The 21,637-nt window shown below is 48.1% G+C and overlaps 1 protein-coding gene across 3 annotated transcripts in view; it reads right to left on the bottom strand.

Annotated features, from left to right (window-relative positions):
• The window catches only part of ASTN2 (astrotactin 2), a 354,980-nt gene that overhangs the window by 235,399 nt on the left and 97,944 nt on the right, over positions 1-21,637 (bottom strand). For all 3 annotated transcript variants that reach the window (XM_064728027.1, XM_064728028.1, XM_064728029.1), the window contains exons 4-5: positions 15,354-15,503; positions 6,904-7,011 (exon numbers count right to left, since the gene is read on the bottom strand). In XM_064728027.1, the coding sequence (XP_064584097.1) occupies positions 6,904-7,011; positions 15,354-15,503 (258 nt within the window). The remainder of the gene's footprint in view (positions 1-6,903; positions 7,012-15,353; positions 15,504-21,637) is intronic.

The raw sequence follows: 21,637 nt of genomic DNA, 5'->3' as shown, positions 1-21,637 counted from the left end.
TGGGAAACAAGAGGCTCGTTACCATGCGGAGGGCGACAGCAGAGCGATTAGTGAAATTTGTTACCCACATGCTCTGAACAAAATTAAATTAAAAGTGCTGCTTTGCTGTCAAGATAAGGGCCAAGCCGGAGAGATAATTTTTCACTCTCAAACACTCAATTACTCGCTGAGGCTGTATCAGATACAATCGGAAAATAAATAAATAAATGGGAAGACCCGCGCTGCCTCCAGGAACAGATGTAAAAGGCTTTATCTCCAGCGCAGTCCAGGGAAGTGAAAGTGCCTGCAGCGCCAGCAGCATTTACCTGCAGCCCCTGGTGCTGCCCAGCTCCAGCTGCCAGCAGCTCAGTACCCCTGGAATGGGCAGGAGCATGAGTGAACCCCCACACCTGTCACAGACATCTTTTATGAAAAATCCTTTCTTTACAATTTTTCCTCCTGAGAAGCTGGGAGGCCTCAGGAACAAAATGTAAACATTGATTATCTGCTGCTGTGGAATGCAACAGGTGCATCTGTGACTGGGCTCATGTGGTTGTTTCTAATTAATGGCCAATCACAGTCAGCTTGGACTCTCCGTCCAAGCCACAAACCTTTGTTCTCATTCCTTCTTTTTCTATTCTTAGCCAGCCTTCTGATGAAATCCTTTCTTCTATTATTTTAGTATAGTTTTAATGTAATATATATCATAAAATAATAAATCAAGCCTTCTGAAAGGATGGAGCCAGATCCTCATCTCTTCCCTCACCCTCAGACCCCTGCAAACACCGTCACACACACCTACAGCCACCAGTGATTAAAAGAGCAAAAATGAGGCTGCAGCAACCCCAGCCCAGCTTTCCTGCACAGCCAGAGTCCAGCAGCAATGGAGAGGGACTCAGGATGGTTTTTATGGGCTGTTGCAGTGCCTCATTGCTCTGCAGGCAAAATAAGCCATCATGAAAAAGCACCACATTTGTTCACTGGCTGGAAAAGCAGCATCCATGACGGAGAGCAGAGAATGGCTGGGAATAAGGAGCATCCTCCACTGTCCTGGACATCACAGTGTGAGCCTGGCTGTGGTGCAGCCTGCAGGGAGGGAGGGATCCCGGTGCTACAGGGCATAAAGACAAGATTTGTATCATAAAATCACCTCTTCCCTGACATTTGGGGATCTGCAGGTCGCATGGGAGCTGTGGTGTCCCCTCTGGGCTGCTCTTTCCTGGCCTCACAAAGTGAAGCACAGCTCCATGTGCTATGAACCAGCTGGGTGTGCACCACACAGGCCGAGCTGTCTGTCTGTCCCTGCAGGGACCAGCTGTGTGTCCCTTTCTGAGAGACCCTAAAGGCTCTGTGTGCCTTTCTGAGGGATCCTGACAGCCCTGTGTCTCTTCCTAAGGAATTCTAAAGGTTGTGTGTTTCTTCCTAAAGGATGCTAAAGGCTCTGTGTCCCTTCCTGAGGGATCCTAAAGGCTCTGCATTCCTTCCTGGGGGATCCTAAAGGCTCTGCATTCCTTCCTGGGGGATCCTAACAGCCCTGTGTCTCTTCCTAAAGAATTCTAAAGGTTGTGTGTTTCTTCCTAAAGGATCCTAAGGGCTCTGTGTCCCTTCCTGAGGAATCCTAAAGGTTCTGTGTTCCTTGCTTGGTAATCCTTACAGTTCTGGGTCCCTTCCTGAGGGATCCTAATGGCTCTGTGTCCCTTTCTGAGGAATCCTAACAGCACTGTGTCTCTTCCTAAAGAATCCTAAAGGCTCTGTGTCCCTAAGCAATCCTAACCTGTCCATGCCATGGGCTGACCACATGAGGAGGGGATGGGCACAGGGCTGCCAGGAAGAGAGAAGCATCCCTAAGGACAGACAGCCCCAGACAGACAGACCCATTCTTCCTTCATAGCCCTGGATGCAGCCCAAACTGACATGTTTGCTTTATCCCCTTTTGTCCCCCCTTAACTGCCAGCAGCACCTCCCCCAGTTTGAAGGCGAGCCAAGCCCAAGGCAGGGCAGGGAGGCAATTCCCTGAGGAGCATGGAACAGTGGGGTGATGTCCTGCCTGCAGCATTTCCTCAGCTCCAGCGAGGCCAGAGGCAGCAGCAGAGAGAGCAGTGCCCAAATTTCATTCTGCACCTCGTTTAGTTCCCCATGAAATAATAACTGCCTGCTGCCTCTGGAGATGGGAGAGGATCAAAGCCAAGCTGCCTCATATGTAGTAGACTCCGAATACCTAATATTCCCTTATAAAAGGCCTTGTTTTAACCACCAAATACAGAGGCAGATCAAAGCTCAGCTTCTCATTTCTCTAACAGCCCTCAGAAGGCTCCGCCAGGCAGCCCAGCACACGCACACACGGGGCTGACACCAATCCAAGGTACATAATTGAACTCTGCTAATTTGTCAAAACCATCACTGCGTGCTGTGGAAACAGCCAGGTGCCTTGTTCACAGAGACCTCAGCTGAGGAGCATCCCAAAGCCTTGCCCTGCCTTCCTTTGGGTGCAGGAGGAGCATCCCAAAGCCATGCCCTGCCTTCCCTTGGGTGCAGGAGGAGCATCCCAAAGCCATGCCTGTGACCAGGGAAACTCAGGGCTGCACAGTCAGACCTGGAACTGAATATATTTTGCTGGGCACAGGGCAAACCCCACCCCAGAATGAGAGGGATGGAGCAGAAGTGGAGTTTGTGCTCAGGGCTCTGCCTCCTTGCTTTAGGGGGATTTTTGCTACTAATATTTTCCTCTCAAGCTCAGAGTAGAAGCTGACTGAACACATCCCACCCTGAAGCATCAAAGCTTTGATACTGCCCTGCTGGCCAGCAGGGGATGTGGATTCACATCCTTCCAACACTGTCAGGGTCTCTCTCACAGAGACTCAGCACTGGTGGAAGGTGCAAAGACTGATGGCCCTGGGGACAGAAGCCATCTGTGCACCACAGCCAGAATGCAGAGAGGTTCCCACAGCTCCTGGGACTCCCAGGGGAATGGGAAAGAGGAGCCAGCCCCCACAGCCTTGCAGTGCACAGTCCTGTTGTAAATAGGTTGTAAGAAAAATCTGGTTTCTGGAAATCCTCAAGGAGTCAGTGCTGAGGGTCAGCAAGAAGGAGCAAACCTTCTTGGAGACCAAACCTACTTGGGGAAGTACAATGGGGACTTTATGCAAGACAATTCCCTCAGTTAGCCCCCAGTGAACATGAACAAACCAGGTTCTCACAGCATTGCTCAAACACTAAGGCAGATCTAACATTCCTGGCCCCAGCTGAGGGTCACTTCAGCCCCTGAGCACAGAGTTGTGCACAGCCTGACAGCCTCTCTCAGGACTTGTTTCACTTGGAAAAGCAATCTGAATTCCAGCTCCCTTGAGACTGTATGCCACAGAGCAGAGCTCACCCTGATCTGTCAAGGAGTGAGGAGCTGGTGTGGGCACAGGCAGGGACAGTGGTGAAGAGAAGGAGTATCTCACTGAAGATCTCAGTGTGAATAGAGCACTTCTTGGCATAAACCAGCAATGCCTCTCCCAGCTCAAATCCCAGAGATGGAGCTGAGCCCAACAGCAAAGACCAAGACTCCAGGGGAAGATCTCCTCTGCTTTATTCCTTACCCTCTTCTGTCCTATAACTTCTCTAGACACTTTCCAAAGTGTTGTGTTACATATTTATTACAACAGTTCTATTATCATTATGGTGCAAGGATTCCATAGTGCCAGAGTTTCATACCTCCTTGATGTTTCTCACAGGCATCTCCTCTAAGCACTGACTGTTCTTGGTCCTTGCAGCAAGCATCTGACTTCTATCCCCACCAATCCACTCTTTTATGCCACTATTCTTATTGGCTACAGGTGTGGCCTGTTAAGATCAGGCCTGCCCCTAATCTTTAGTAATAGGGTCCAGCTGCAACTCATTTAGGGATAAGATTACATTCTGCATTACCCATACTGTGTCCCCCTGTGTACCACCAAAGGCATGGTAACATCAGTGTAAGGGCATCCCACAGCCCCAGAGGCTGGGAAGGTGAGTGGTGCAGCATGCTGTGACCACAGAAGGTGCTGCCTCTTACTTCTCCATGTGTTCCTACACTAAAAACCAGGTACCAGTGGCTCTGCTGCTCCTGAGCTGTCAGAACAAACTCTCCCTTGCTGAATATTGTCCTGTGGGAATGTCTCTCTATTCTGCCTTGCCAAAGCACTAGAGAACCTGCTGTCCTCCTTCTCCAGGAGACACAGGAGGCCACTTAACCAAGCTCAAATAAAAGCAAACCTGCACACCTCCTAAGTGGAAACTTCCCATGGCATCATCTGGGATCAATGCCTTGACAGTGCAAGTAATTAGGCTCAATCCTACAAAATCTTATCCGAGGAGAGAAACCCCAAGGAATCCCTCTCCTTGGACCTGATAACTACCCAAAGGCACCTGCAACGACACGCGAGCCTGGCGAAATCGATAGGGGAAGATCATTGTAAGAATTAACTGTATCTGACGATGCATCCTTCTCTATTAGAGTTACAATCCCGTCCAATTATGGATCTTGGCTGAACTTGTAATTATGAGTTCGGTGCTACGACTTCCCACTATGCTATTGCTCTGCTTCCATGAGGGAGAGGAGAGTCAATGAAAGGATAATGGAAAATTCCTTTCAAGGATGCAGCGATGGCCAAATTTATCCAGGCAGGAGGGGAAGTACAATGGGGACTTTATGCAAGACAATTCCCTCAGTTAGCCCCCAGTGAACATGAACAAACCAGGTTCTCACAGCATTGCTCAAACACTAAGGCAGATCTAACAGGCAGCCCTGTGTGATGGCGCGAGGCAGCTCTGCCTCCTGAATTCCCTTCAAACCCAGCCATCAAAGCTGCCCAGGTGAACAACAGCTTATTCACTGGGAAAGAAAGGAATTCTTCCCATTCATCTGCTCCTTTATATTTGCCCTACAAGGAAGCTAAAACCAACAACCAAAAACCAACACAGACGTCAATAAAAATATCTTTGTACCCGACATCCAGTATGAGCCTTTTTCAAGAGGCTTGCAGAGCAGCTGACCTCAAGGGGAATGGCATCAAGGCAGCCTTGCAAAGATTTATCTGCCTCTCATTAAAACACAGTTTTCCATTCCTTCCCTGTGCCCTATCACCCCTTTCCCTAGTGGAAGCCGAAAAAACCCCAAACTTCAGTGACTTTTCCAAAGCAGCCAAGGACCATCACAGCCTGCCCAGTACTCCTGAATAAATCACTGAAAAAGCTACTCCAGCATCTGGGAAATCTGATCCCTGTACCAGCAGTGTTTTGGGACAGCTTCTTTTGTCCCTGTTTGCAACATAACAATTCCTTCCTCCTGTCACACAGGCATGAAGATGATCAGAGGGATGGAACACCTTTCCCGTGTTGGGATTGCTCAGCCTGGAGAAGAGAAGGCTTAGGAGTGAATAACTGCAGTACTTCCAGTACCTGAAAGGAGCTGGAGAAGGACATGGAATGACAGGAAAGGGGAAATGGCTTCAAACTGACAGAGGGCAGGGTTAGAAGGAAGTTTAAGCTTATTGGGAAAAAATTCTTGACTATGGGAGTGGGGATGCCCTGGCACAAGTTGCACAGAGAAGCTGTGGCTGCCCCTGGATCCCTGAAAGTGTCCAGGGCCAGGTCAGACAAGGCTTGGAGCAACCTGGGATAGTGGAAGGTGTCCTTGACCATACCAAGGGGTGGAACAAGGTGATTTTAAAGTCCCTTCCAACCCTAACCGTTCTGGGTTTCTTATTTTATCATTTTCCCCTGATCACAGCCGTGTTTGCACCGCAACAGGTAAGGAACTCACGAATCCTCTCATCCTTTTCATCAAAAGCTCATTTTAAACATGGTGATGATTTCTTTGGTTCTAAAACACATTAAAAAAAAGAAAAAAAACCCAGAAATATAAAATTGAAAGCCCAGCCTTTGAGCAGGAACAACTGCAGCACACCCCTGTGCATGCGTGAGCTTATTCCCGTGCGCAACCATCGAGCTGATCAGAGGTGTTGAGGCAATTTCACATTCAAATAAACACACTGGAAGCATTTATGGGAATGGCTCATCATGGAAACAAATGGGGCCTCGTGCTGCTGCGGTGGGCGCCGGCATCTATCTGGCTGCCGCGCTCTGCCGGGGCCCGGCTCCCTGCACAAAACAAATGGAGGGAGCAGACCCACTGTGCAATTTTTAAATTGCTTCCCAACGGAGTTATTTCCCGACAGTGATTTTTCAAACCCAGCAGCAGCAGCAGCAGCAGAACTCGTCCTCTCCTCCACCAAACGGCTCGGGCTGAGTGTCCCGAAAAAAATGACAAAAACCGATCTGGTGTGATGTGATGTGATGTGATGAGAGGAAATGCAGACACTAATTTCAAACTCCAGATGATATTTCAGTTTCTTGGCTTCTCTAACTCACAAAAGAGCCTAAAGGGACTTGGGTCTACAAATCCCTGCCCCAACTCTCGTTTTGAATTTGTTCTTTTTAATTGCCTTTGTGCCAAGTGGAAGGCTGGGCAATTTTCATCCAATGAATGTTTTGCATGGGAAATAAAGGGCAGAAAATAGGAGTTTGGAGCAAGGAATTGCCAGGGTAACCATCCCTGACAGCTGCACTGGTGCCAGGATGAGGACAGACACAACCACTCCCCAATGGTGCAGCTTTGGGGAAGTGCCAGGGCATGTGGAGGGTAACTGATATTAGAAACCATCAAAGAAACCCAGAAGCTCAGCAACATCACTGGGAAATGGGATTTATGGGAAATGGGATTTATGGCTCCTGCATGGTGCTGCATCACACAAACAGCACATCCTGGGACGTGCTGACCACCACAGACTGGTGTGGCTGTCCTTTAGACTCGGGCAGTATCAGACACCATCACCCATGGGACAGCCAAGCATTTCTTTTCCCCTGACACCAGGGTGCAACCACAGCATCCTTTTGTACCTTTGCTTCGCCTCCGGCTCCGGTACTGCTCCGTGTAGAAGGTGAGCTGGGTTTCATCGTCTGCCTCCGAGCCAGAGTTGCCTTTGGCACGTCCAAACCCGATCCCACCTGCAGGCAATAGAGAGGAAAACATCAGCCCTGGCAGCTGGGATGCTCAGGAGCAGGTGGAGCCAGGAGCTCCTCAGCCAGCAACCTACACTCCTTGCTAAGGTTCTTTGCTTTGGGTCACAAGTAGTGATCAGGAACTTTTGCCATTCATTATTTCATTTTACCATTCATTATTTCATGCTTGGGGTCACCAGTAGTGATCAGGAACTTTTACCATTCATGATTTCATCAAAAATCAAGACCCCCACAGTGACTTTAGTGATGTGAATGTAAGAAGACACTTTCTATCCTCAGAAATGAAAGCACAAATATATTTCAAGGGACTTACAAAGAAAACCCCCGAGTGTGACAGCTGCTCTCCCCAAGGACACCTGCAGGCTGAAATGCAGTGAAATTTAGCAAACCCAGCAAGGACAAATGGTACAGGGGGAATACAACCCTTGAGGGGGGGGGGGGGGCACCAGGACCCTCCTGAGGGTCTTTTCTGCTCCTCAGCACCCAATTTGCCCCATTTGCTCCCCCAGTTTGTTGTGACAGCAGCAGTCAGGACCGACAGGAGCAGGGCTGGCCTGTGGTTCACCCAGCCTCCCCCTCTCCAGATATGGTGTGGGATGCAGCAGGAGCCCAGCTGGCTCCATCCCCAGACCCACCAAGAAGCAATGGATACTTAAAAAAGCACCACAGACTCTAATTGGCACAAGTCCTTCAATCTTTGCAGAGCTTAAAGAAAAGAGGCCTCTGGGGGTTGACAGTGGCCCTTTAAACTGCCATTAAAATATTTTACTGTTTTTAAAAAATCTTTTATTCTAGGCAGCAGCGCAATTTCCCCATTTCTTGGCAGGAGAACAGAAAATGAGCGGTGCCTTCTGCCCTCTGAAATGCTCAATCACGGCGATGAGAGGTGGCTGGCAGGAGCCAGAGGGACGCCAGGAGCTCGGCACGTGGCTCCTGCCCCGGCCATGCCCTGCCCTGGCCGAGCAGTGCCCTCAGGGCAGCTCCAGCAGCAGGGCAGGAAGGGGCTCTGCTGGCTCCTTTGCTCCTGGGAGCAGCAGGGAGGGTCAGCGCTTGCACACAGCAGCATTTAGGGCTTGGGCAGGGGGCTGGGGGGGTTAAACATCCCAAACCATGACCCTTCTTCAGCCACAAACACCACAAAAAACAGCCAGAGCCATGATACACCCACTCCAAGGGGTTTGAGAGACACAGCAGAGTGCTAAGACCAATAAGCATTATTTGCATGAGTGAGGAAAATCTTAATTAACCTGGGCTTCTAACGTAGGGCAACCAGCCAGGGCTGCAGCCCTGCTGCAAATCCCCTTCTCACTGAGCAGGGGCTGCTGCAGGGGCCAGGGCTGGGGGACAGACACCAGCTCTGGGAGAGTCCCCCCACTGCTGAGAGCTCAGCACTGTGACAGCATACACAGGGGACCAAGGATGAGGGAAGAGATGCAGATCTGACTCCATGTTTCAGAAGGCTTGATTTATTATTTTATGATATATACTACATTAAAATTATACTAAAAGAATAGAAGAAAGGATTTCATCAGAAGGCTAGCTAAGAATAGAATAGGAAAGAATGATAACAAAGGCAAAGAGTCCGAGCCAGCTGACTGTGATTGGCCATTAATTAGAAACATCCACATGAGCCAATCACAGATGCACCTGCTGCATTCCACAGCAGCAGATAACAATTGTTTACATTTTGTTCCTGAGGCCTCCCAGCTTCTCAGGAGGAAAAATTGTAAAGAAAGGATTTTTCATAAAAGATGTCTGTGACACAGCACAGCCCTTGCCCCTGCCTGGGAGAGGAACCTGGATGTTGCCTGTGCAGGTAGGACATGTCACATCCCTCTGTCACCTCCCCATGCACCAGAGCTGGCCCCTTTTGCACAGGCAGATAGCTGGGGTGGACAGAGGGAGCCCTGTGGTGCTCTGTGTGCTGTCACACCTATGAAAAATGTGTATTGTATGACTGGCTTTTCGCAAATATTAAAATTAATATTATATGTGTTGTGTTAGAAAGTGATGCTGTAATAATTCTCTTAAGTAGTGTGTTAAATATAGTTTTAGGTTATAAAAAATGTTAAAATAGAAACTGTGCTATGGAGGATACTTTTTTTTGTAAAGAAAGGACTTGTAGCAAGATAGCAGCCACAGGACACCTGAATCTTTCAGAGAAAAAGAATTTATTTCCCTCTTATCAGAAGAACCAAACTTCTTCTTGCCTCGAAGGCACTGTTAGGATTCAGAGGAAGAAGCTGATGATGACCAGACAGAATCCTGTGTTTGAATGGAATTTATGCATCATGTATGAAGTGTATGAATATGCAACAGGCTGTTGTTTTACAGGGTTAATCCTTTGTTAATGTGTGTCCTTTTCGGGCTGGTGCTACCCAGAAAAGGTACCCGGACCGTCGGTAACTCTTTGTTTCTATTGTCTCATATTGCCCTAATTCAAATTGTCCAAATTATTATTACTCTTATTGTACTACTATTTTTATAACCATTTTATTACTATTAAACTTCTAAAATTTTAAAACCGAGTGATTTTTCACGCAGCCCTGTGAGGGTGAGCAGGCAGCTGGCACAGGCAGCAGCTGCTCTGCCAGCCACGGCCCAGCCCCCTCCGGCCACTGTGCGTTTGTGTGCCGGCTGCGTGCCCGTGATGGATGGAGCTGACATGTTAAATTACTCAGGCTGGATGTCTTCAGAGAGCTGGTGACAGCGATATTGCATTTTCTGATTACCCAGCACTGAGCAGGATGTATAAATACAGCAGTTGTGAGACCCGGTGCGGGGCCCCAGCCCGCGGAGGAAACGTCTCCTCTGACCCAACATGCAGTGCCAGAGGTCAGCCTGGCAACGCCAGCCTGGGGCACACACCAAGGATGAGCTTTTACACCTTGGTGCCATCAAGGATGCTGGACCACATCTTGGCAGTGGTTTTGAGGATCTCAGAACCCAATCTGGAGGACGCAGGGACACTAATCCACAAGTAATCTTGCCAAGAACGTGATTTCATGTTTAACTGGCCCCAAAATCTGACCAAATTACTCCAGTGAGACATTTACAACTGGGGCAATGCCTCCTTTTCCACGTCCATTACCAGCCTTGGTCACAAGAACAGGGCACAGGGCTGAGAATAATCACGATGGGGCCAAGGATGCTCATGAGCAATTACTGATAAACAAGGACAGCATCCAGGTAAAGCCAAGCAGTTCTGCCTGGTCAGCATTCCCTTTCCTTCCAAAACAGGGAGAAAAACACCCAGTAGCAGAAAACTAAAAGACTCTAATCACTGCAATCAGTTATAAACTGGAATAAGATGCTTTACAGACAGAGAACAGGGAAATGGCAATTTTGAAGGGCTGGGTATCAGTAATGCACTGACAACTCTCTCCAGCAGCTCTCACAGGGAGATACTCCCTCTTTACACCCGGTTTACTCCTGCTTTTGAGACTGGAGAAAAAACACAGCTCCCCTTCCTCACCCAACCTATCTCCTGCCCAGCTCATTCAGCAGGCAGTGGGGCAGGGGAGCTCAAGGAAGATGCTCTTGTTTCTAATCCTGTTTGCAGATTTACAAACTCGTTAATCCCTTCAAATAGATCTCAGCTCAGGCAGGAGCCAGGGCAGGGTGCTTGTTTTGAGTGTAGCATTAATTTAGTGGGGAGCAAGGCGGGGTGCCAAGGCAAACACCTCGTTATGCTGTAATTAAAGACGGTCCCGTTAATGCAGAGTGGGGATAAGGAAATAAAATTCAGGAACCAGAGTCATCCCCAACGACTTTTTGTTAGCTGAAGCCACGTGGATATTTTTAAAAGTGAGATTTTTGTCTTTAAAGAGGACATAAAGAACAAACATGACATTTTTAATCCCTTCCCTGAAGCCAGGAGGTCGTAGAACATCTCAGGGAATGAACTGTAGATGTAAAAGGAATCAAAACTGAGTAAAAATAAAGAAATAACTAACAGTAGCTGTTTGGATAACTCCTATCTGAGGCCAAGCTGACCTCAGCTACTTAATCCTGCAAAGTTGGATGTTATAATGGAAGTGGAAGCTTAGTTTTGTCCCCAGCAGTGCCACCTTGGGTGACATCTTTGTGATCCCTCTACCCTGCAGCCACTATCAATGGAAAAAGGATTCTCTGCTTCATTTTCCTCCAGAAAAAGGGCAAATTCCTGTACATAGCACAAAATTCAAGACCCACAACTTCCCTCACTGACTACATTGGGTTCACCCCATTCCATGCTCGTTCACTCCATACAATATTGCTTTCTGGGGGTTCAACAAGGCCCTGTGTTCCCAGGCTTCCCAGGAAAATCTGGGTGAGGAATGCCGTCCCCAGCACTGCACTAAGAGGAGCTGGCAGGGCAATGCAATTAGCTAAGTGGAAATTTTCAGTTCAATTAATTTATCCCTGAAAAGAGCACCAGAAAACTGACATTAAAAAAAAAATCAAATGTGGTCAGAGGAAGGTAAATTAGATGCAGATTTAAAGAGAAATAAATAAATAAATGCACAAACATTTTCTTTTGAAACTTACTCAGTTAACCCCAAAACCATGAAAGTATAAAGAAAAAAGGCCTTTAAAAGAAAGCACCCTGTGGTAGGGTATGTTCACACACACTGGCTTCACATACAGCTGAGGAAACTCTTCCTCCTCCCCAGTCTTCCTTTTTCCTTCAGTCTCCACCCAGAACACCCCAGCAGTGCAGGAGGTGCAGCAGGAGGTGACAGAGCCATGGGCTTCCACTGTGGAAATCTGGGATGATGCTGATCTCAGACAGCAGCCCTTGCACAGCCTGGAGGGTTTTATTTTCACCAAGGAGCGACTCAAAGAGCTGGACACGATATTATGACTCAGGTGAGGTGAAAGCTCCCAGGTGAACTCCAGAAAAACCTCACCAGCAAAATGTGATGCTCCACAGGCACCACAGGGCAGTCAGACAGGGCAAGGTGAAAGCAGAGGTGCCCTGGCAAAAGCAGGAACCAGGGATGAGCCCAGCTGAGCCTCATCTCTCCTCCCTCAGGCAGCTCTGGCTAACTCAGAGCACAACCAGGACCTCCACAGCACAAGAGCTGCATCCCCAGTAAGGAGCACATCCCGATGAACAGCACATGGTGTCTCGGGAGAAGGACCACTATGGGTTATTTCTTCCCAAACCCAGAGTGTTTTTAAAGCCCTGCCCCAGGAGAGGGCACCAGACCCCCTCTCTGAGCACCTCCCAGCCCGGGGCTGGGCACACAGCCCGGTGCAGCAGCCAAACCTCAGCCCCTGTCCTGCTGCTGTCCCCAGGGCATCGCTGCCCCGTTCTGGATGCTCTGGGGCTGCATTTCAGGATCAATAAACGCTCTGGAATGCAGCATCCCTCCCTCCCTCCAGGTCTGCCAGCCCCCAGCTGAGATCTCTTCCTTCCAGCCCTCCCCTCTCACCCTCAGCTCTCTCCATCCTCACTCTCCCTCAATTATTTATAAGCTCTGAATGTGCTTCACTCCATAGAAAGTGTTTAGGGAGAAAGGTTGTATGAAAGAGTCGTTAGGCAAAATAAAGTTATATGGCATTGTAAATAGAGAGCATGGTGTGGTTTGGTGTTTTGTTTTTGTTTTTTTTTTTTTTTAAATCAATCTACTTGGGGAAACAGCACCTCTCCCAGAGCTGCTGAAACACTCAGGGCTAAATCAGATTTAATGAGGAGCAATGGGCAGCAGCTTATGCACACTCAGAGCAGGGAAGGAAAGCAAGGCAAAGTTTATCCCAGATTTGTTTCCCTTGGGCTGAGGATCAGGTTTGGATGGTTTATCCCATCCTTCTGAAGGAATAGCACTCAGAAACCCTTTCAGGGCTTTTCCATAGAGGAGGAAATCCTTCTGCTGTGTGCAGTTCCTGCAGGGAGAGTGCTCCAGCTGTAGGGCTTTGATGAGGTTAAACATTAATTAAATCAAACCACAAGAAAATAATTACACACATGCATCCATCAGGCTGACTTGTCACTACTCAGAAAGAAAGCTGGATGCAAACTCCATCAGTGGAACTGTCATGAGGCTGTTAGGAGGAAATGAATGGATCCCAAATGGACAATTTCATTTAGGGGGAGGAAAAAACAACTCTCATGGATTGCAATGGATTAATGAGGCAAAGGGTTTGTGCTTGCCACTGGATAGGAAATGTAAACATCCCGAGTTGTGGTATCATCCTTTGCCCTGAGGGGCTGTTTGCACTCCAGCCACTTGCCTGCCCCAGGCACAGGTAACCACAGGCTGTAAAAACAAAACCTCCAGTGTGACCATGCTCACAGGGGTTCTTGGACTGGGGAAGAGATGAGGATCTAGCTCCATGTTTCAGAAAGCTGATTTATTATTTTATGATATATATTACATTAAAACTGTGCTAAAAAAATAGAAGAAAGGATTTCATCAGAAGGCTGGCTAAGAATAGAATAGCAAAGAATGATAACAAAGTTTGTGGCTCAGACAGAGAGTCCAAGCCAGCTGACTGTGATTGGCCATTAATTAGAAACAACCACATGAGACCAATCAGATGCACCTGTTGCATTCCAAGCAGAAAATAATCATTGTTTACATTTTGTTCCTGAGGCCTCCCAGCTTCTCAGGAGGAAAAATCCTAAGGAAAGGATTTTTCATAAAAGATGTCTGTGACACTCCAGCACAGAAGCCAGGGAATGGGCAGGGAATGGCATGGATCAGCTCAGCAACAGCACCCACCTCTACAAGGAAAAACATATTTAAATTAAGAGGAAAAAAGGATGAATGGGATGGGGCTGTGCAGAGTGAGATTCCACTGGAGAAACTGGGACTACCTGGCTTTTTGGGGATTTCTGAGGACTGAGAACTTAAAAATCTCCTTTTTAGGGTGTGCTGGTGAGGGATCCCTGTGGCTGGGGACTCTGGGAGCCAAAGTCCTCCTGAAGCCCGTGGGGCACATTCTGCCTCAGCCTCCTCATCCCTCACAGACTCTGGGTACAAAGCAATGTCATTTTCTCATACTGACGAAACCAGTGGGGAGAGATGGAGAGAGACCAAGGGTGCTCTTGTCCTGATAACCACTGACTTTCCCATGGTCACAAATAGGCAGAGGAACCCTGGGGAGGTGGGAAATGGGGTGGGGGTGTCTCCAGAGGCTGGGGACCAGCCAGGCTGGCTCAGGGCCACACTCTGCTCCCACTCAGCCAGAGGCTCTGCCTGCAGCTGGGCACTGTGCCTCCTCCTAAACTCAGCTGCAAGGATTAACTGACTTGCTCCATTAGTGACCAAAAAGCCTCTTACTTCCAGTTCAAAAATGAAATAAAAACACACACAAAAGAAAAAAAAAAAAAAAAAAGAGATTGGAGCAGGGAATCAGAGAAACTTTCCCTGACAGACTCCATGGACCCTAGAGCACCTGCACCCACACTAAGATCCAGAGATGTGTATTTGAATAACTACTAGGAAACAAACCAAATAATTTAAACCAGTTAAAGAGTCAGAACATTTTCTTCACACTAAGTAAATAATTTATGGGCAGAGCTATAATAAAAAAAAAAAAAAGCCCTCTCCAGGCCTGTATCGCAGGAAAACATATCAGGAATAAAAGATCACATTTCAGACTCATAAATAAATGATAAACAAAGGTTTTTCCTTTTTTTAAGAACAAAAATAAGAATAAACAGAAAGAAAAGTATTTCTTTCCCAGCTCCCAGAGCTGACACAAAGACCCTCAGTGCACTGGGCAGATCATGGCCAAGGGACCTTCATCCCCATCACCCCTGAAGGGATCTGATATCTCCTCCTCCTCCAGAGATGGAGACCTGGATCCAAACCCTTGGCAGAGCCTTTTGTGTGGTACAGCCTTTAGACCCATGAATGCTGCACTCCCACTCTCTGTGTAGCTCCTAAAGCCCCCAAGCACTGGGAAAGCAGAAAGAAGAGATGTCCCAATAATGTGAGTGACAGCCAAATTTAGTTTCACCCCTTCATGAAATTAAAACCTGACAAGAAACTGTTTCATTGTCTTTTAGTTGGGGCAGCTGACAGGGACTCCGAGCTTGCAGCAGGATCCCTTGGAGGGGACACGATGTGACACAACTCACAGGCACCTCCACCAGCCCACCCAGAAGATCTGTGTGGGGTTTGTCCCTCTCTCACCCCACCACAGAGGAGCACTTTCCATCTTTTGCTTTTGTCCATGTAAGACCATGTGGGCTGGGGTCTATCCTAGCCAGAGTGCACCCCAACAGCCCACTGAGTCTTACCCTGGGGGTCTCCTCCAGTGGAATTTAGAGTTACACACTAAGGAATTGTAAAACATAAAAGACAAAGTCCCAGGGCACCATGGCCACGTACCTCGGGGCCGGCTGCGGCGTTTCCGTCTGCCCACGGAGGTGCTGCGCAGCGCGGGCTGCAGCTGCCCGATCTCGATGGGCGTGTTGGTGCGGAAGCTCTCCTTGAACTTCTGCATCAGCGACTCCACCGTCTCCTGCGTCACCTCGGGAGCTGCAACGCCAGCAAAGGGGCTGTGGTTACAAAACAGCGGCCACACCGTGTCCCCTCTGCCCATGAAACCTTTCCTTGGGTAAGCTGGAGCTGGGTCCTGTGGGATTTTCAGGGTCTCCCGTAGCAGGAAGGAAATGATGAATCTGACTCCATGTTCTTAGAAGGCTAATTTATATTATATTATATTATATTATATTATATTATATTATATTATATTATATTATATTATATTACATTATATTATATTATGCTATGCTATATTGTATTATGCTCTATTATATTGTACAATAGTACGTTACATTGTATTATGCTATGTTACATTGTATCACATTGTATTATACTATATTATATTACACTATATTACATTATGCTATTTATATTATGCTATACTAAACTATACTAAAGAATACAGAAAGGATACACACAGAAGGCTAAAAGGTAATAATGAAAAACTCGTGACTCCTTCCAGAGTTCTGACACAGCTGGACTGTGATTGGTCACTAAGTCAAAACAATTCACATTAAACCAATAAAACAATGCCCTGTTGGTAAACAATGTCCAGTGCTGCCATGCTGGGAGACAGAGGGAGAGCATCCACCCAGTCATACCAGGCAACAGAGAAACAAGGATCAAACTCCCTGTCTGAGTTAAGTGCCAGCAGTGGGAACCATTTCAGGAAAGCTCCAGAAAGAGAGGGAGCTAAGGGACCAGCTGTGTAATGACTTTGAATTTTCCAGTATCAGGCTCCCCCAGGAACCACAGATCAAAGACAGAGCTCCCCAAAGCCCCTGACGTTTACAGCGGGCACAGCTGAGTCCTGCAGTATCAGATGCCCCAGCAGGCAGCATCATATGAGGAAAAATATATCCAGAACAGAGAAAGGGTCTCCAAAGAGCATCCAGTCCCATCCCCAGAGCACACATCCCCCTGAGGTGCCAGGGAAGGATGCTGGGGCAGCACTGGGGTGGCTCAGCCTCCTGCTGCTGTGTTCACAGGGGGAAGCCTGACCCTGCAGCTCCCTTGCCCAGCAGAATGTGTGGCAGGGCCTGCCCTGAACAGATGGAGAGTTATCCAGATCTTGGGGCTGTGTGATACAGGACTTGTGGAAGTGGAGCAGGGAGCTCTGGAGTGGCTTGCACAGCTGGGGCTTATTTACCAAAAGGAGGCCAGGAGGAGGAGGAGGGGACCATGCCTTCAGCGAGGTCACAGCAGCCTCATGGCCCCTGATGGGGCCGTGGTGACTGCACCCATCTGGGCACCACGCTGGCACAGCCATCCTGGGGCAGCTGCTCCCACACCTGTCAGCGCAGCAAACACCAAAAAATGCAGAGTGGGGAGGGAAGGGGTGTCCTTCATTTGGGAGGATGCTCCAAATACTGCAGGAATTGGGAGCAAAGGGCTGGTGCAGCTCACTGCTCTGCACAGGTGTGCCAGCACATTGTTGGCATCTCTGTGCTCAGGGGTTTGGAGAAAGGAAATGGGACAGGGAAGCAGGAGGGAGGAGAGAAAAGTAAAGCAGGAAAAGAAAAGAAGGGGAAAAAAACCCAAAAAAAATAAAAAACAAAGGGAAGGGGAAAGAAAAAAGAAAGGAATGAAAGGAAAATGAGAAATGAGAAAAGACCCTTGTTGACATGGTACCAGCATATCAGCAGGAAGAGTTTGGCATGGGTGGGCATAGAAAAAAACATAGCATATAAAAAACCTTCAGTGACAAATGAAAGACAGCAAGAGCTTCAACTGTGTGAGCATGAGGGGTGAAGGATGAAGGGAGAGCCCTTCATGCACTGCCAGCAGTGCCAAAAGGGAGAGAGAAGAAGAGACCACTGCACCATAATGGAATGAGACAGCACTTGCTGGGGCTGTCCATCACATCCACGAGACAGACTGCAAACCAAACTGCCCTCTGGGCCTCCCCACAGCAGCCCTTGGAGGTTCCAGCTGGTCAGAAAAGGATGGGAAGAAGCACTGCCATGGGGTAAACAGTGGTCTTAATAATTTGCTTTAACTACAGGCCAGCCCTGAATTGGTCAGGCAGCTGGATTAGCTGATCCTTGCAGATCACTTCCAACTGAACTGCTTTATTCTACACCACCCTGCGAGCCCCCCTGGACTGCCTGTGCCAAACTCAGGCTCAGCCAGCAGCTCCTGGCACCTCCACAGCTCCCACATGCTGCTCCCCAGCACGACACAGCCACGTCAGGCACCAGCTCCTCCCAGCACTGGCCGAACACGACTCATCCCAGAGGAGCCAGGACTGTCCTCCCCTCCAGCACAGCTTGCCAAACGCCTTCTCTCCCCTCCCCAGCTCCCAGGATAAATCCACCCGGGGCTGCTGAGCTCACATCTCCGTCACTGTGCTGAGAGATTCTCCACCCAGCCTGGCAGAGGTGGTGGGATCCACCCCAGGGCTTGGCACGAGGCTGTGATCTCCATCTCCCCCCCAGGAGCAGGGGAATCACGAGGCTCTCCAGCCCCCACAAAATCAGCTTTCCTCTCTGGCAGCACTTTAAGGACACAGCTGAAGGTCACCCTACCTTTGCAAAGCACAGCACACATTCCTGACGAACACCTCCCTCCTGTCCACCCCCATATTCTATTTGAAAAGAGATTTGCTCTCCTTATGGCTCCCCTATTCGTTTGCACGTCTCCCACAAAACAATTCCTACCCAGAGCCATTCTCTCCTCCTTCCTTTCTGCTGGCACAAATTGCAGTGGGAAAATATGTTGTTTGGCTTAAAAATTACAATGACAACAACAACAAAAAAAGTAGTCATCAGCGGAACAATATGAGCAATGTTTGGGTAAAAAATACATTGCAATGGAGATGGGAAGCAGCAGCATTATTCCAGCTCAGCCAGGAGAGCTGCACCCTGCCAGACACACTGGATGGGTATGGGGGGTTGCTCTGGGGACATGCCACAAGCAGGATCTCACCATCCCTGGGGGGATTCCACATCTCAGAGTGCCAGGCTTGGATCAGTACAAGCACTCACAAACCCTAACTGAGATATGAACTATTTGTGAGCCCCCAACAGTCACACTTGGGTGTTGTCTCCACTATTCCAACACATTCTCAAGGCACTACAAAACCTCTCTGACTGTAACCTGTTCCCAGCCAGCAAAGCCAGGCAGTGATGGAAATACCCCTTAGCTGTCAGAAAAAAGCTCTCAGAATTGCTGAGGTGTTTTAGTCTTCAGATGTGGCCTTGAGGACTCCAGTGGAGCAGCCTCTCCCCAAACCAGGCACAAACCTCGTGGTGCCATTGGGTGGTGGGAGAGCTGGACAGTCCTACAGCTTGGGTTTTACATCTGATTAAAACAGAACAATGAGGTTTGTGGTCTGCAAAGGTGCCAGCTTCCCTGAGCCTCAAAGTCTTTGATGTCTGGCTTAAAGGTTCTTTTCTTGGAGCCTCAACCACCTGCGCTCTCCTCACACAACACCTGCATGCCCACAGCAGCTTCTGTCAGAGCTTCTCACACTAGGTATGAACTAAAACACATTTCTATAAAATACAGGTTTTTAAGCATCTGGTTTTCCCATTTTTCTCTTTGATTTCTGGCTGTCAGAAGGCAAGTTATTGATCCCTCAATATTAACAGTGGCCACAACGCTCCCAGAGTTTCAGTGAGAGGAATAACTCCAGAGCATCTCAAAAGCTGCTCGACTGAGCATTTTGCAACAAGACAAACTCAATCAAGGATTAAATGGAAGAAGTTTGGGCACAATTAGAAGCCATGGTCAGTGGGGTTTCTACCTCCTGCCCTGCATGGTAATGTGGAGGATGCAGCCCCTCACCTCAGACACTGACTCTTCTCTCCTGCCCTTTCACTGACCACTTCCAGTATTTATCAAATAATCTGCTTTTTCTAGGCACAGGGCAGGGGACTCTCCTAGGAACCACTGACACGGGCTCTAAAGGTCTAATAAATCACCACGTCCCTAACACACCACAGGAACACCAGGGAAGTGCCAGTTTAATAACGTTATAATTGTTTCCTCCAAATCAACTCCCTGATATTCAGCAAGCTCATTTTGATGTTTCTCGATCAATATTTTCGAAATTTCTGTTCCACAAAGTATTTCAAGAAATTGACTTTCTGATCCTATTTTGGAACAAGCATAAATTTCACAATGCTGGAAGTTTTCCACATGGTGGAAGCCCTGATTTCTCACCAGCTCTAAATAATGGGTGTTTGTTGCTTTCCGAAGCATGAAATAACTAACGGTGTTTGTTCTGAGACTGGGATGTGGACTGATTTTCAACAGTGCCACCCTGAAGGTACTGAGCTCCACAAAGCACAGAGCTTTAGTAGCATAAAATTAGGTAATTACACTGATGCTGATGTGATGACAGGGGGAGAGATTTGTACAACAGCTTTGCACGTACTCAGAGGAAAACACATCTGGGGAGTCACATCCTGCCACAGAGCATGGGAATAAGGAGGAACACTGGGAACTTCACCTCTCCATGTGCTTCTCCAGCCACCAAACCTCTCTCGAGCAGGAAAACCTGTTCCCTTTGGTCCCCTATCTCCAGCAGTCCATGCCAAGTGCCACATGCAGCCACTGTGTCCAAGAAACACAGGGAAGCTGCTGTTTGCATTCCACAGCCAACTCAGGACATATAAATCTGTTTTATTTAAATGCATATATATAAATATATCTCCATATATATACTTTTATTCAAATGTATATCTCTCTCTCTATATATGGATATATACAAAAAACATCAAAAGCAAAGATGAAGGAGGATCTCCAAATAGCTCTTTTATGAAATGGGGCTCTCACACAGCAACAGAGGGAGAGAGGAGCCCAGGAGCATTTTGAAAACAGCCTTGCATTCCATGTTGACTTTTTCTTTCTTCTCTCTCCTGGCCTTTTTTGTTGAGTTTTAAAATAGAGGCTGTATACATCTTTTTTAGCACAGCTATTAATACATAGCTATTAATACACAGCTATTAATACATTATTAGATTATTATATACATTAATAAATCTGTCGCTATAAAAATAGATCTTTATACGCAAAAGTCTGATTTCAATTGCAAATTGGAGGGGGAGGGAAGCAGAAGTAGAGATAAAGTTTTATTCAAGATGTCTCCTTTGAAGGAAACTGAACAAATGTACTTTCCTCCTTCATATATTCATGAGATGACTGCTTCCCTACCCTGTTCTCCACCACCCTCAGCTCCGGGCTCAGAGCCAGCACAGCCCTTATCTGGTACGAGGCAGGGGAAAAAAAAAAAAGTCCTGATAGGATCAGAAGTTTTCAGTAGTTTAACAAATCTGGGAAAAAGTCTCCATTGGGTTCTAATAAAGCTTTAGGAGCGTGACAGGAAAGGGAATGCCGGGAAAGGCTGGTGTGCAGTGGGATGGAGAACAGCATCCTACAGTGACGACAGGGACCCCAGGGCACCCCAAAACTCTTTGCTTTTCACCTTTGTTGCCAAGCTTTGCCATTTCCCCCATCTGAACGGAGCAGGAGAGAACATCTGCAGCTCCCATGCTCTCTGCAGCTGGGTGGGCAGGAGCTGGCAGGACCCCCATCCCACTGGGAAGGGATGGGCAGAGCTGGAGCCCACGGCAGCACCCACCCGGCACCGGCTGCCCTGACCCTTCCTCATCCTCTCCCCAGTCACGGCGCTCAGTCACTTCCCAGCTAATTGCCTCCACTCATGTGTGCAAACTCGCCGTTTACCGGGAAATGTCACGGAATGTTAATTTCGCTCGGAACGCGCTTCCATGTTTTTATGATGGGAAATGAATAAGCATTGTATTAATAGCATCGTTTCCAGCTCCAACCGCAGCCGTGGCCCCGTGGATGGAGGCTGCGAGTAACTCATCACCCTGCACATTCCCTGCCTCTCCAGCTCTCTCCCTTCCCTACCCCCCTCCCGCTCCCTCCACTTCTCCTGTTGGTAATTAAGATAATGCAATGTAATTATAAACATATTAGGAAAGATCAAACGCTGAAGAGCTGCGGTCCAACAGTCCCGCCTCTGCTCACACCTCTGCCTGGAGAGCACCTCCCGAAAACTGATGGGTCCCTGCACTCCTGGGGCTGCTCCAGCTGCTCCTTCCCTGGAGCTGTTTCTGCCCAGCAAACCCTCAGCTCTTCAGCAGGGCAAAGACCTT

Source organism: Zonotrichia leucophrys, chromosome 17, assembly GCF_028769735.1.
Source record: "Zonotrichia leucophrys gambelii isolate GWCS_2022_RI chromosome 17, RI_Zleu_2.0, whole genome shotgun sequence".
NCBI classification, from domain to species: Eukaryota; Metazoa; Chordata; class Aves; order Passeriformes; family Passerellidae; genus Zonotrichia; species Zonotrichia leucophrys.
This window is presented reverse-complemented; position numbering and strand designations above follow the sequence as displayed.